At 33.2% G+C, this 16,564-nt stretch overlaps 1 protein-coding gene across 1 annotated transcript; it reads left to right on the top strand.

Annotated features, from left to right (window-relative positions):
- Window positions 1-1,612: 1,612 nt before the first annotated feature.
- LOC112522671 (vesicle-associated protein 4-2-like) lies at window positions 1,613-10,001 on the top strand. Its single transcript, XM_025131952.1, has 7 exons — window positions 1,613-1,940; window positions 6,766-6,836; window positions 7,002-7,083; window positions 7,252-7,370; window positions 7,878-7,955; window positions 9,524-9,643; window positions 9,777-10,001. The coding sequence occupies exons 1-7, from the start codon at window positions 1,661-1,663 to the stop codon at window positions 9,834-9,836; spliced, it is 810 nt and encodes a 269-aa protein (XP_024987720.1). The 5' UTR covers window positions 1,613-1,660; the 3' UTR covers window positions 9,837-10,001.
- The last annotated feature ends 6,563 nt before the right edge of the window (window positions 10,002-16,564 follow it).

Genomic DNA, 16,564 nt, shown 5'->3' with positions numbered 1-16,564 from the left:
TAAAGTGAAGAAAGAATGTGATTGGTCAAGATCGGTTTCCATAGTTTGTACCATATGGTTGGTTTCTATTTGAACCAACCCCTCTCTCTCTCTCTCTATATATATATATATATGGTTTTTTTATATCAATCTATTTTAACTCACTTCTGTACATATAAATGAGAAGTGGGATTATATATAACTAAAAAACTTTTGATGCATTGATTGAGAACAAAATAGAAATATAAGAAAATAATAACATATCATATAATTACATTACAAACGTAAATGAGGTGTTGTTAAAAATGGTGTATACCTAAGGTAAATATGGGACATGTTGCCAGTTAAAAAGAAAAATCGATTGATCATGAAAAACGGTCAAACCCAATTAAATTGGATTGTTTTCGATGTTTTAGACGGTTTGGTGGTACAGTTTGATCTAGAAATAGCCAAACCGTGCAGATTTGTCCAATTTGCGGTTCATTTTTATTTTGGTGACACACACATACACATTCACACACACATATATATAATACATAGTTGTATAGTTGTATTTGTGTTTTGAGATTATATCATTTTATGATGTTAATTAAAAACTATGATCATATATTCATATTATTAGTTAGCGGAGATCGTCATTTGGTTTACTTGTATCTTAAATTATATTTGGATTTTTTTTAATTTTATATTAGTTCATAGTTTGAACTTTGAAGTCATAACAAGTCTAAATTGTACAGATTATTTAGACCATATTATAATTTTGTTATTTAGTCTGATCATTTTATATTAACATCATATAATTTGAAAGATTTTTTGAAACAATAATGACATTTTAATATGTTTAAAGGGATTATACTATGTATGTTAGACATTGAACACCCATATATGATGAGATAGGGTCTTATAAAAACCCTTTATAATAAACAAAATTGATGCAATACTAAAAGCATTCAATATAGTAGAGTTTTTTCATTAACCTTTTGAACTTTTTTATAACTCACGTAAAAAACGTAACTTATAATTGTATAAATAAAAAATATTTTTTTTTTTCAAAAGAAAATTGATTCAAATGACCATTTTCACACCTAAATTGGTCTCATAAGCATTTCTCTCTCGAGTTTTTACCAAATGTCACTATTTTCACAATATCTAGCCTCACAATATTAGTGAAAAGGAAAAAAGAATCAAATTCAACTCAAATATGCAATTTACGGCTACCAGGTTCGTAATTGCGATGATAAACTGGTTGAATTTGATTTTTTTGTCTTTTAACTAATATTGTGGACTTAAATATTATAAAATAGTGACATTTAGATAAACACGAAATTTTTTTGACTATGAAACCAATTTAAATGACAAAAATGATTATTTGAATTAATTTTTCTTTTTCTTTATCAATGTTTTTCCTCATAATGCCATGTAACCAAAAAACTTGGCAACAAGCATCTTTGTGGATGCTCTAATGATTGAGTAAAATAGTTGGTCAATACAAATAATTTGATAAGCTGCTTAGTATGGAGATATACAAAATTCAAAATTAAGAAGCCAAATTTGTCAACAAATGAAAGTGAAAGGGGGCAAAATGAAAATATTAGAGAGAGAAAGGGAAGAATTTTATAAGAGAGAAGCTCTTATTAATAAGAAGACTGAAAACACGCTTATGTTTTGATGAGATTGACCGATGGCAATCGTTGACGGTAGACATTCGCCGGACGGCGGCAGCGGCAGCGGTAAAGTTTGGGGATTATTTAAGCTACCGTTTCGGAGCACAAATATTAGTACTACGCATACAACTTCATCGTCTTCTTCCTACCAAATTGAAGGATCCAACCCTCACAACAACAACAACAACAATAACTATAGCTCCAGCTCCACCGCCTCCGTTTCATCGGTGGCTAGATCTTTGCTTCCAACACGGCGTCGCCTTCGACTTGATCCGAGAAATAAGCTCTATTTTCCCTGTATGAACACTCGCCTTTATTACTGCTCCCTTTTCTCCAATAACTACCGACTTTTAGCATTATTTGTTCTATATCCGACCTATTTGTTGTTATGTCCATGAGATCTACTTGATTTTCTCAACTAACTTCAAATTTTTTGTTTTTAAATGTTAGTTTCTTTAAAAAACTTGTTTTTTTTTTGTTTGTGACTTGAAAATAGCGAAATCGAATCACATTACTTCTTGAAGATTTTGACATTTAAGAATGCTTTTAATAAATTCGATGATGTTAATTGGTTTCTTCCTGTATCAATTGTCAATTCGATCGGGAACCAATGGATTTACTTAAATATGATTGTGCCAACACTAGTAGTGGTTGTGCATGCCTTTCTCTTATCAAATCAATATACCTGGGTTGTAATTCCTTCTTTTTAAACTGATTGTATTATGAAATCTATATTACACACGAGTTATTAGCGAGGAATTGGAATTAATGGCCTGTAAAACTTAACAGACCTTTCTTATAGTTGCTTGGTTAAGTTGACTTTTATGTTTCTTACAAACATGGGTCAACAAATCATGAGTTTTTTTTTAATTTATCTATTATTAGATCCATGGAATTAGTCATAGACAGCGGCAGAGAAATGTGAGAGTGGGGCCACCTGGTTTGGTAATGAAAACAATTATAAACTACAAGGGGAGTTGTTTTTGGATAACCATGTAGGATTAAATAAGCTGTCAAAATCAGGGAAGTAACCTGAATCCTTAGGACCACACGTAGGTTATAACAATATGGTTTTTTTTTACCATATTTAGTATAAAATGCAGCTAAGCATGTCTGTTCTTGACCAATCAATATGAAAATATATGACCCATAGGTTTTAGTTATAACTAGGAAATTGAAAGAGTTGATTATTAATGAAACAAAACTACATCAAAGAACTTCAGAATCTTAATATTAAAAATCAAAGCAGAGAAAGAAGTAACACAAAGCGGGTTGATCAATAAGACAACAAAGAGACATCTTAATTCATACAAAGAATATAAATACAGAGTGGAATCAGGGATAATATGTATTGGACCATTTTTAAGAAAAATAAAAGCAGAAAAGTATACAATCCTTCCTTGCCATGAAAATTGCAACAATTTTCAGTTTTGAATCTTCTATATAACTTCAAATTTTCTTCTTTGGCAAACTTTCAAGTTATACTACCTATTTACCTCTATTGTAATAATTACAAAGTATTTATGATATTGGTTTTGATGATCAAAACTTATTTTAATTTGAAAACCAAGAGATGTTTGAACATACTTTTGCTTTATATTGTCTTGATAGAGAGTTCCTTTAGGCTCTTAATATGCGTCAAGGTCAGTTGTGATTTTCATGGGATTGAACGGATACTTTTTCCTCTTTTCTTATCTTAAGCAACATAAAGGTGGGTATAACTTGAAAGCAGAATTCCCTTGATTGATTTAAGTTTTGTATCAATGAAAATGAGGCCTGAATGCTGAATCTCACTTTGCCTTTGGGTGGCATGCTTTGCAACTACTGTGTAGAAGAATTATGAAAGGCCTTTCTGATCTATCAGCAGTTGTGTCTGTGCTGGCTAGTAGTGGTAGAGTGAATTGAGAAACCATACTTCTGCTGGTGCCTGGGTATCATACTTGTGCCGTATCGGCAGTTATATTAGTGTTGGCAATTAGTGTAGGGAGAATTGAGAAACCATATTTCTAGTAAGGCCTTGGTGCACGTTAGCAATACTTGTTAAAATAGTCTCAATGCAAGTTTGTTTTCTGACTTCTAAAAGTCAGTATATCCAAAAAGGAAAAAAACTTCTAAAAGCGCCTTTTCACTTCTACTTTAGAGTGCAGACAAACTATTCCTTGTTTCTGAAAAGTTCAAATTCCTTTTTTAGCAATGATATTCTGTAGATGTGATAACCATTTGATATTGGCAAGGGTTGTAGCTTGTAACCCCAGCAAGTGCTGTAACTTGTAACCAATTATCGTTATCCATTTTCTAACAAAATATAAAAACAAACATGCTTACTTGTTCTCTTATGTAAGGAATCACATAGACCAGAGTCGGTGCTTTATGAAAAAAAGATGGTCTGACTTGGATTTGCTACCCGTGGTAATAATCTAGCTGGAAAACCAGATATCCTTTCGAGCATCTAACATCTAGCATCAATGTGATGGATATAAATCTTTATGTGCTGCTATTCATATGTAGACGATTGATACTTTAATTTAGGAGAAGCAACTGGTATAAACATAGAAAACGTGTCTAAAGTGCTCTACGTCCATCCCTCATATTGTTTGCATGGATCAAAGAAGTTTTACTGATAACAAAGTTGTGGCGATCATTCATTATAATGCATTAAGGAACTGGAAAACTGGAAATATAATGAGATTTATTCTTGACAGAAGAAAAGGGTTGAAGATTTTTATCTAAAGATGCATGTGGTTCCCGTGGTGTTTGTGACAAGGACTTCTGTTTGATTGATTAATTTATGCAAGTACTTTTTGATAGTCTCATCTTAAAGTCAACAATTAAATATTATGTTGACAATGCAAGAAAAAATTCATCCGATTATAATTTTTCTAACTTCAGAAGTAGCTTTATCATTCTTGATACATGAGATTTGCTTAGCGATAGAGACCCTCCACACAACCTGTACTTGAACAATCCCCAAGGAAAGCTACTTACCTATCTCAGCAAATTATGATTAATACTCCACTACAATGGACATGGCGGCCTTAGACGTTTCTGAGGAAATGACATTTGATAGGAGCTCTTGGAGATGTAGGTACAAGGGTAGCAGACTATGGGTAGGGACCTGTAGCATGGATGGAAGGAGGGAGTTTGGAGAAGTTGACGGTGAGACAGGGGAGGGGTAGTGCAGTGGCAGTACATGAGATAGATAGTTGTCTTAGTTTTTCCTGCTTATCATATCTATGATTGTATCTACTCATGTGACCATTCTATTGTACACTAGTCTTAAATTTTATTTTTGTACTAGTAGTTGTCAGGAGTGTGCTTCATGTTTCCTTGTGATTTTTAACCTGTTTTTCTCATATTTGTCCGTGTTCACGTGTTGCCTTGTTTGTTTTGTATCCATTGCTTGTTTGCACACACTCCCACCTGTAGCTTGCTCTTTTGCTTCTTTTAATTTTTGTCTTACAAGCTGGAGTCCTTCATAGAAACCACCTCTCTACCCCTTGGGATAGAGGTAAGGTTTGTGTACATCCTACCCCCAGACTCTACAAAATACAGTTTATATATGTCATGTACAACCTGCGTAATTATAGCAGTAGGATTCACAACCATCTAATGCTTAAAGAACTCATTGTTTCTTTCTGCATGAATAAACTACGAGCTTCATCTTTCTGAATTAAAACTGATTTTGGTACCTCGTAGTTCCCAGCTATACACTCCCACTCTAAATCCCAATTGGTGATCTTTATTACCTCCTTGATTAAGATGAAGCAGGATACCTATGATAACTTTACTAAAAACACACTCAGCAACAAGATGATTGCTTGTGTCAGCTTCTTGCAGCATTCCCCACATGGTCCTTGGTGTTAACAGTTTAATCCATTCATAAGAGCCAATCATGTAGACATAAAACAACTTGGAAAACTAGATCTATTTTTGAGAACTGTCCACCAGGACTTTTTGATGCTTCCTACTCTGAAAGTCCAAACTGATGCCATGAATATTTGGCACTATGCTTGCCTTCAGAAGCTCTACTCTTTTGGATTCTTAAGAGGAATAGCGAAGCTGAAGTCAACAAGCTGAGTAGATTTTATAAGATACGAACTGCAGTTTTGTTATTCGATCAGCACATTGACTTTGGCATCCAGAGATATATCAGAATTGAACACCATTCTTGGACCACATGCTACAGCAGCAGACCATTTTGGATGACAAGAGTCAAATAAAAGGGAAGTGGACATTGCATTGTCAATTGCATGCTTCATAAACCTCTACAATACCTGAAACAAGAATCAGGCATCTTGACTTGCCAAATGTTTTTCCAGTTAAGAAAGCTTAGGTTCATGAAAAAATTAAATGAAAACACACTATACAAGAATGAGATAACTAGATTTAGCAGTATGTGGTTTTGACAGAGCAAGTTGTTCTTGCTAGAGTACAATGTCTAAATTAGTCGTAAATTCAAGCAACTGGGGCCTACTTTTTATGGCTTAGTTTCATGTAGGGGGTGTTAACATGTCAAAGGTGGTTCAAATGTTCCTCAAAGTTGTAGAGAAACCAAATAAAACAAATTCCTCTATGGATGCTGGTTTTCTTTTTCTCTGGTATTGTTATATTACTGTGATAAGTTGTTCATTAGTATTTCATGGCTTATCCATGCTACATTATGAGTGTGCAGAGGTCCCTAGACAGATTTGTTTTTGTATGAGTTATTTGATCTTTATCTTCCAACTAGTATGAGTGATGCATATGTCATGGTCATGGATGAGTACTATCTCGGGTCTTTATGGTATGAATTATGATCACCTATGAACTAATATATGCATGCAACTCGTGAAAATCGAATTATGTTTGCTTCACAACTTATACTTGCGATTTATGTACTTCCAATTACCAAATTTTCTTTTTGGAGCATTTTGGCGTCTCCAGTTTCTATGTGGATGCGTTAGTGCTCCTTTAGGCTGATTTTATCCATTTTATTGTTAGTTTTATCATATTTATTTACGATGCTTATAGTTGGTTCTTTTATCGTTTTATGTTACCTACGGAAATTGAAAATATTACCTTTTTATTGCTTTAGCTGTATGGTTAATAACATATCATTTCATTTTGGTCTTTAACTTTCTAGATGAACCTGGCAAGCAAGTCCAAAGTGCTATTAAGATAAAGAACACCAGCAAGTCTCATGTAGCTTTTAAGGTATGACTATACACTTGTTTTGGACTGCTTTTAGTTTTATGTATTTTTCATAAAGTATGATGTCACAAATTTTACTTGGTACATGAACCTTTTTCTTTTTACTCAAATCCAACTTTGTGTTTTGTACCTTCATCTGATATATGTTGTTTTCTTGTATTGCTGAAGTTTCAAACAACTGCGCCAAAAAGCTGTTTCATGCGTCCTCCCGGTGCTATTCTTGCTCCTGGCGAGAGTATTATTGCAACTGGTAATGAACTTTGGTATACATGTTTAATCAAACATTCTGACGGTTTATATTGTTTGGAAAATTCAATGTTGTTTGATGGATTTTTATTTATTTATTAATGAATTTAGCCTCTTTTCCTGTGCTTATTGCTTACAAGATTCATTTTTTCTGTTTTGATGGCTGTGATAGTTTTTAAATTTGTGGAGCTTCCAGAGAACAATGAAAAACCAATGGATCAAAAGAGAAAGGTTAAATTCAAAATCATGAGTTTGAAAGTGAAAGGGATTATGGATTATGTACCTGAGCTAGTGAGTTCTACACCCTCATTCAATATGTACTTCCTTTCTCTCTTTATATGATTTATGGCTGATGGGATTGGAGATCAAGTTCCAACATTAATCAGAGTAGCATTATTTTTCCGAAGAGCTAGTTTTATCTTACACTTGTAACATTAATCAGTTTCTATCTTTTTGACCCTACCAATAACTTAAGCCAAAATAAAAAAAATTCCCCACCATTTTTACAACTTCCACACTTTTGAATTATGCATATTCATTTACAAACAATTACGATACTTATTTATTATATTATAATGTTTCTCTTATGGAGTTTTCAGTTGAATACTACATGTAGTTAACAGAAAGTAACAAAGATGACTTAGTTTAAAACAAGCAGTGTGTAATGTGTTTGATATAATACAGGAATATATCACAGCCAGTCGAGGAAAGATTTGTTCACTATGGTTTAAGATGTTTTAGTTATTACGGATATACTCCAAATGGTTGCTAAATAAAATTTATTCTGTCTTGACTCAGTTTGACGAGCAGAAAGATCAAGTGGCGGTGGAACAGATATTACAAGTTGTGTTTCTAGATGTGGAGCGTCCTAGCCCCGTAAGTCCAAATTATGATGCATTCTTTTTGGATGTACAAGTAACAAGGATGCAGAGCACTTTTTCTTTAACCCCCTTCCATTGCATGAAAGCTCCAACAATTTTTCTTATGGGATTGTTCAGATCAGCTGCAAATGCTTCCTTCTTGAATAACTTTTAAGCTAAAATTACCTAGCTGTCCCCAAGTCTTTATAGAAAATGGCACCAAGTAAAATACTTATTTTAGCCTGTAAGGCTGTAACCATGCTTATTGAAATAAAAAAGACTTAAAACCTTGAGGGCCAGCTCAAGTGGGTAGCATTGGGCTCCTCCATAGGTCATCAGGAAACATCTTCGGGGTCCCATGGGATTGGTTTAGGTGCGTGTAAGTTGGCCTACACATCCACGGTTACCCAAAACAAAAGAAATAAAAAATTTAATGGAAATGAGAAGTAGGTACTCCAACATTTGAAAATATTTCCTGGCATTGTTTCTTTTATCTACTGCCTGCTTGTCACACTTTATTTTGTCATGTCAAAAGGGTATTTTGGACATTTGGGTAATGCTCAACTATTTCTATTAGGGGGCATTTGGCTTGTAGGAATGGAACGGATTTGGGAGGATTTGGATTTCAAATCTATTCCAATCACATGTTTGGTTTATCGGATTGTCCTAATTGAAATCCTAGGATTTAATTGAAATTCCTATGATTTTGAAATCCTTAGGGGTGCTCGGATTTCACGGAATTTCGTGGGATTGTATGAAATAAGGTTTTAAAAAATGTTAAAAAACATTTGTTTTGTAATAATCGATTAAAAAAATGTAATTTAGTTATTTTTATAATTATTTATAAGTAATGGAATTCAAATCCTACAAACCAAACTCACCAATGATTTCGAATCTATTCCAGTCCAAATCCCTCAAAAACAATCCTGCAAACCAAACGGACCGGCGTTCGATGGAATTGGAATTCATCAAATGAATTTGACTTTGTGGGAATGGAATGGAATCTGATGGAATTTGACCATGCCTTGTGATTGCGTTTGGTTGCATGGAATTGGATTAGGAAAGGAATCTGTAAGAAAGGAATTGAAATCCTAGCATATTGCCATGGAATTGTAAAATCTGTGCGTGAAGGAATCGACCGGAATTGAAAGGATTCCATAGTCTTATTCCATGAACCAAACACTCTTTTGGAATTTGGTCAAAGGATTGGACATTCCAATTCCTTTCAATTCCTATGCTCCAAACAGCCCCTTAATGTTCATAATCATGCAAAGGTAGTTGTAGTTCTCTACCACTGGTCACTTGATCAATGGTTATTTGACTGAGAATTCAAATCTAGTGGTTGTAGGCTTGAGTTTCGTTGCTTTTATTTTTTAATCTTAAATATTCATCGTTTAACTTTGCCTTCTTTGCACACTTTTCACAAACTGAGGGTCTTCACAGAAACAAAAGCTCTGCACCCCAGATGCCACTCAGGGTGGGATATACTAGGCTCATTTGGTTTAATTTTGCATTGCTTAAAGACAATGTTGTAACTTTTATGGGACTTTGTTGTTGTTGACCTCTATTCCTTTATGTTTCAAGGCCCTGGAAAAATTGAAGCGACAATTAGTGGAGGCTGAGGCTGCTCTCGAATCCCGCAAGAAACCACCCGAAGAAATCGGGACAAAAATTGTCGGTGAAGGCCTTGTCATAGACGAATGGGTGAGCTCTCATTTCTATTTAAAACTTATTGTATATATTAGGTATCCACATCTGGAGACCATTTTCTCAAGCACTATTTATACGTTTGTATGCTTGCTAACGTTCCGTTTTGCATTATTTGTGATCCATGTAGAAAGAGAGAAGAGAGAGATACCTGGCCCGACAGCAAGTGGAAGGCGTAGACTCGGTTTAATAACAAAAGATTCATTCTTTCTTGAATCATAAAACCGTTCATTTTGTATCATTTGGTTCCTGTGATGGTGTTATATAAGAAAATTAAGAGTTGGACAGATGACAATTGATGTTTACGTTGTAAAAAGCTTTGGTGTTATATACTAGGCTCGTGTGGTTTGGTAGAGGTCAGATTTGCATACATCCTACCTTAATACTTCATCTTCGAGTGAGATATACTGTGTTAGTTTGGTGTGGTTTGGTAGTTTGTAACTGGAGAGGTATATTGTATATTACTGTTACATATTCAACCTGCTCGTAAAAACGACATGAATCAACCAATAACGATTCGGTCGACAAAAATGAGTTCCAACTTCAATTTGATATACAAACCAAATCGTCAAAATGCTTTAATTATTTGGGGAATTCAATGACTTATGAATCAAGGTCGATCTGTTTTCTGTCAGTACAATAATCAGACCTACCTATCAAGAGTTCATCTTTCTGAAATTGTTGGATGCAAACATCAGATTTTTTTGAAAATTATTACAAAGAAATTATCGTTGGATTGAAAATGAAAAATAATTATATTTTGTAAAAGTGATGATGTAGAGAAATCATGGAGTAAATAAGAAAAAGACGTTAATCCATTATCCATGCTTAAGATACCCGGCCCTTAATAACTTTAATTTAGTTTGGTATCTTTATTATATTATAAACATTTGATAAAAACTCTTAAAAATCATTTTTTATGCATGAAGTACTATATATTGATGCATATTACTTACAATTCAAGATTACAAGTAAATTATGCATAAGTACAACTTATTAAAGCTTCATGTTCGAATTCGTGTAACTAACTGCGGATAAATATAATCAAATAGAGGATAAACATCTCATTTTAAAATACAAAATATAATTAGGATAATTATCGAGTTCTAACAAAATCATTAACTATTATTTATAAGAAAATTATATTACTAAACTAAATATAAATTACTTCGTTATTGAATTTAAATTAAATTATAATTAAAAAATTACACAAAAAATGAGGAATTTTAAATAGTTAATTTGATGCAAAAATCGATATAATTTTGTCAAAATTTTATGATATGTTCAAATTTATATTTTATTAAAAAAAAACATCATCGCTTTTTCAAAATCAGATAAGACCATATTATAACATCGATTGAGATAAAAAAATAAAATAAAATATTAAAATCAAAATGTATCTCGTTGTATTACGCGAATATCATTCTAGTATATGTATTATTAAAACCACATTTATCAAATAAGAACGTTAATGCTTAAAAATATGGTCAGTTTATTTTCATATAAAGTGGATGTGTATTCTTGTAATGATTTCTAATTAACAAATATATAAATTCAACAACAAAGTAGTGTTTTATGGACAAAAGGAAATTAGCCTTTTTCATTGCTTTTCCAAAACATTTTAACTTATTTTCAACATCTCCATTTTCAGAAATGTATTATGTTTTTTTTATAGAATTAAAAGAATTACTATGTTTTTATGCAATTAATTCAACTTTCTGAACACATATCGTATTATAAGTTTGTACATAAAAAATTCCATCCTCAATTTATTTATATTAAAAGTTATTGTTTGAGATTTTTGTCTAAAGGTTCCTCATAATAAAAAATACATTTCATTTTGATGCAGTTTTTCATTTTTAAAATGGTCGTTATAGATTTTACAAGAATCTTTATTATTCATGTGATAACAAATATTAATTTTTTTTTATTAACATAATTAAGATCTCTCTTGATAAATTATATGTGTTGTAGGATAAGTGTCCTATCGTCAAAATCCTGTAACGATAGAGATAGACATAAACTGATATAATGTATAACATGAAAACACAAATTACCTCGTTGATTCAAAAAAATACCCAAGGCTAATCTCTTATAGGATTTGTTGATTCGACGAAATACCGAACATAGGTTTCAAATTTGGAGTCATGAGAACTCAAAATTTGGGATAAAATCAAAGTTTTTGAAAACCCCATTCAGATTACACATGACTCATATAAAATCAAAGTTTTTGAAAACCAAGTCATGGCCCTCAAAAGAACAATATGGCTCGTCAAAAGCATTTAGAGTTATTTATGAACTAAATCATTATTCCTATGTAATTGTCCCTCTATTTAAAGAGGAATTTACAATTTCATTGTCTTTTCTCTTTAACTAGGGAATTTTACCGCGGTCATTGTTACTTAATGAAGATAAACATCAAGAAGTTTGTATTAAATATAAAGTGGTAAAAGTATCACAATAATTATGGTAGAGTTGTATGTTCGAATGTTTAGTTTTGTAAGCATAAAGAGAGTTACAATATATTGGTTAGGGGAAAATAAATATGTAGTGTAAAAGAATTTTAGGTTGTGATGGAGTATGTAATTTAAGAAATTATTAAATGAGAAGTTTAGAGATCATATTTTGTTATGAACACACTATTACATTGTGAAATGGTAGAAAATACATTCGGTAAATGTAGAACTAACATTTATGCTTTTGATTGTCTTATTATAAGAATAATATAGTCGTGTAATATATTGCATGTGAGAAATAAAAGTATATTGTATAAATAATTACTGTCAAATCAATATATTATTAGGTGAGAGAGCCACCTATTACTTTCTACCATAAACAATCCAATAAACTTGTGACATGGTTGAAAATCCGTTGCTATAAATTTGGTGTCAATATCGCTCTTTCTTTCATATATGCAGAGTTGTCAAAATTATCCAACAATGATGGATATACAACTTGAATCATGCATTGAATTGGGTCCTCCCATTGGTTTAGGACGATATCAGATAGAAGTTTGATTAACTCTCCTTAAATGTCATCATAAAGAGAACCATCTCCTAGCTGCAACAACCACTTGTCAAAAGGATCTATTTTACAAGCTTCAGGTTCTGATATATCTCCATCATATAGCCTCATATTTTGATTAAGGTCAAGAACGTTGAAATATGACCATAAGTAGGATGAACTGAGAGAAGTATCAATGATGTCACTTTTAGTTCCTTTTGGAACAACGGGCAAAATTTGGCGAAAATCCCCACCACAAACAACAGTAAGTCCGCCAAAAGTTTTTTCATTGCTATTGAGAAATCTTGTTGTAAATATGTCTCTCAAACTTCTGTCCAAAGCTTCAAAACAAAACTTATGTGCCATTGGTGCTTCATCCCAGATGATCAAAGATAAGAAGAAAAAAGATAAAACTGCAATAGACCCACATCATCAGGAAGAAGTCTGTAAATGGGAGTACAACGTTGACAATCGGAGAGGTCAAGTTCTTGAATAGATTTCGCCCAATACTTATCTTTGTACCTGTCCTCTTTGGCAGCATCGATTTCATGCCTAAGTTCCCTCTCTTTGTCCTAGTTGATTTGGATACATGCCAGTCATATAATAATGATTCTGCCACAAATGAGAGAGGCAATGAACAAATTGAAAAATTGGGAGACACGAAAGTAGAATCAATTAAATAGATGAAAAGGCAAACAATAAATAAGAACACGTACTTTTCTCCATAACACCAGCAAGGAATCCATCTGCAAACCAGATACATTAGTGGCAATCAAGGAATTCTCAGAAAGAAAAAGATAAACTATGGAATTGTCAAGAAGATAGTTTTACATTTACCTATATTTTCATAGCGCTTCCAAAAATGCGCTAAACCCTTCCATAAGATCAGGGTGCTTTCCAAGTAGATCAGAAACTTATAAAAAAAAGTTCCAAATATTAAAATTCACAATGAGGGTCTGTCTCAATGAAAAAAATTTAGAAACCAGGTTTGGATTTCATTTGACAGCCATTATTCTCAAATTTTTTGAACCCAAGAGAAGAGAGTGATCAAAGAGGGCATTTTGGGTACCAAAATCTATAACATAGATGAAAATACCTAACCAATTGACATTAATGGAGTTGAAACATGTTACATCAACTAAAGAATAGGTATATGTTTGACAGAGTAAAGTGGTACATTGTAGATCAAGACAAATTTGTTTTAGTACAGCTCGTGCGATTAAAGTTCTGCTGTTTGACATATCAAATACTACAATAACCCCTAAACAAATCTTCTTTTTTGTTGATCTTTTGACCTAGGTCCGTAGCTTACAAACAGAGAGAATAGATTTTAGGGAACTTATGTACTAACGCATCTTAGTTAAATCAAAAGTAAATTAAATGAAAAGGTGCTCCATAAATGTGTTACAATATTTAATATATCTTGCTCTTTTTCTGCTCTGACACATAAGCAGGTAACAAACATAAATTTTATCACAAAGCTTCTATCGCATAATTTCACAACCATCAGAAAGTGCAAGACATTCATCTTTTTTCCTTATTGTGTCACTGGATCCAATACCTCTATGTCACACTATACATTGTGTCTTCCATGATCAATACCAAAACATAACAACTTCTTTTTTAGATGAATAAATTGCTTCCTAAGATAAAAGTAGAGACAAAGACGATGGATAAAATTGGTTAATGATTATGAATGTTAAATTCTTTATCATCATGGAAAGACGAATGTGGTGGCTAACGCACTCAGTCGAAAAGAAAAGAGTGGAACCATCAAAGCCATTGCATTACGAGCTAATCTGATCCCTAATATCCTTGATGAGATTTTGGGAGGTCAGAATGAAGCGATAAAAGAAGAAAATATAAAAGCAGAAAGGATTAAAGGCATGTTAGTAAATTTGGTAAAAGACGAACGTGGAATTTTATGCTTTGAAGGAAAAATTTAGGTGCCTCATTTCTGTAATATTCAATAAATAATATTTGATTCACCCAGGTACTAACAAGATGTATAGAGATTTGAAACCAATCTACTGGTGGTCGGGATTGAAAAAAGATATTGCACGATACGTAGAACGATGTCTGACGTGTCTACAAGTGAAGATAGAACATCAACGACCCTATGGGAATTTAAAATCTTTAGAAATTCCAATATGGAAGTGGGATCATATAACAATGGATTTCATAATGAAGCTTCCACGAACTCCAAAATGGTATGATGCTATCTTGGTTATTGTGGATCTCTTGACTAAGTCTTTACATTTTCCACCAATTAAAGAGACATATCCATTGGAAAGACTTGCAAATATTTATATTAATGAGATGGTGACTCGAAACAGTGTCCCGTTGTCAATTGTATCAGATAGGGACAACTGGTTTACCTCGAGATTCTAGGAAGCTTTCAGGAAGCAATGAGATCTCAAATTCTGTTGAGTACGACATTTCTCCCACAAACAGACGGGCAAAGTGAGCGAACGATAAAGACCCTTGAAGATATGTTGTGAGTCTGTATTATTGACTTTGGGGGTTCATAGGAAAATTATTTATCATTGATTGAGTTTTCCTATAACAACAATTATCATTCTAGCATTTAAGCGACACTTTATGAAGTTCTATATGGCAAAAAATGTCGAACGCCGTTATGTTGGAATGAACAGGGGAAGAAACAGCTAGCCGGTCCGAAGATTATTCAGTTAAAGACAGAAAAGATAGGTCGAATTCAGGAACGAATAAAGACAGTTCAGGATCGACAAAAAGAGTTATACTTATAGGCGCTGTAAACCGTTTGAATTCCAGGTGAGAGATTGTTGATGTTGAAAGTTTCACCTTGGAAGGGAATTGTACAATTTGGGAAAAGGGTAAACTGAGTTCGAGGTACATTGGGTCGTTCAAAATCCGTAAACGGGTTGGTGAAGTAGTGTATCAATTAGAGCTACCTGAGGAACTCAACGTTATTGTTGGTCCCGTAAGGGTCTACAAGAAGAGAAACAGTTTGTAGAAGGGGGGGGATGAATACAAACACAATATTTTCAAATTTAAAATATATATTGATAGAGAAGATCAATACAAATTTTACAAGATTGTTTGCGGAAAGATAAGGTAATAACAACCTATCTAAACAATCTTTGGTTACACACAAARCTTTAGCAAATACAAGAAAATAGATTGCTAAAAGAAAGATCCTTTACTTAAGCTAGAAAATGCTTGAAGTAAGAATAAGGTTATAGAGAGATGCGCGCTCTCTGCATGGAGAAGAAACACTTCTATTTATACCCAGTGCATTAAATGATCATTTAATGCAATATGGTAGGTTTAGAGTGCGTGTCAAATCTTAAGAGGAAGGCTTGTCCTTTGCTACAGTGAATAGTACAAAAGCACTATTTCTGAGCAGACATCCTTACCTAAAGTTGGTGGACAAAGAGTCGACTAATCGGATCCGTACCGTACTAACTTTTGTAAGGGTATGGGTTTGTCCTTTGTGTGCATAAGGACAAGACAACAACAATCGTGCTAAGCAAGCTTCCTTTGATCGGTGAATGCTGGAATGACCTGAAGGTCTCATCATCATTCGCTGAAGCTAGATCAGTCTTCACACATATATAGACAGGCTTGTAATCACTGAATACCGCTTCAGATTACGTACTCGCCGGTCTCTAATCTTCAGTTTCAGTCTTCGATGTTTGCTGAAGGTTCTTTGGTGTGAGTGTTGTCTTCTTGAAGTATTGCTGTCTCTGATAGATTTACAATGCAAGTTCTTCAGCAATCACTGAACATACTCAGTGAAGATCGCTGGAACTGAAAATACAGAAATACAAATACAACGTGAAAGAGAAAAGGGATTATCATCAAATCACTGAGAGAGAGGATCAACAATCTCCCCCTATTTGATGATAACAAGATAACATAAAGAAGGTTATC

This window comes from Cynara cardunculus (genome assembly GCF_001531365.2).
Source record: "Cynara cardunculus var. scolymus isolate 2C chromosome LG 12, CcrdV1, whole genome shotgun sequence".
Classification (NCBI taxonomy): domain Eukaryota; kingdom Viridiplantae; phylum Streptophyta; class Magnoliopsida; order Asterales; family Asteraceae; genus Cynara; species Cynara cardunculus.
The sequence above is the reverse complement of the archived record's forward strand: the minus strand, read 5'-3'. Positions and strand labels throughout refer to the sequence as shown.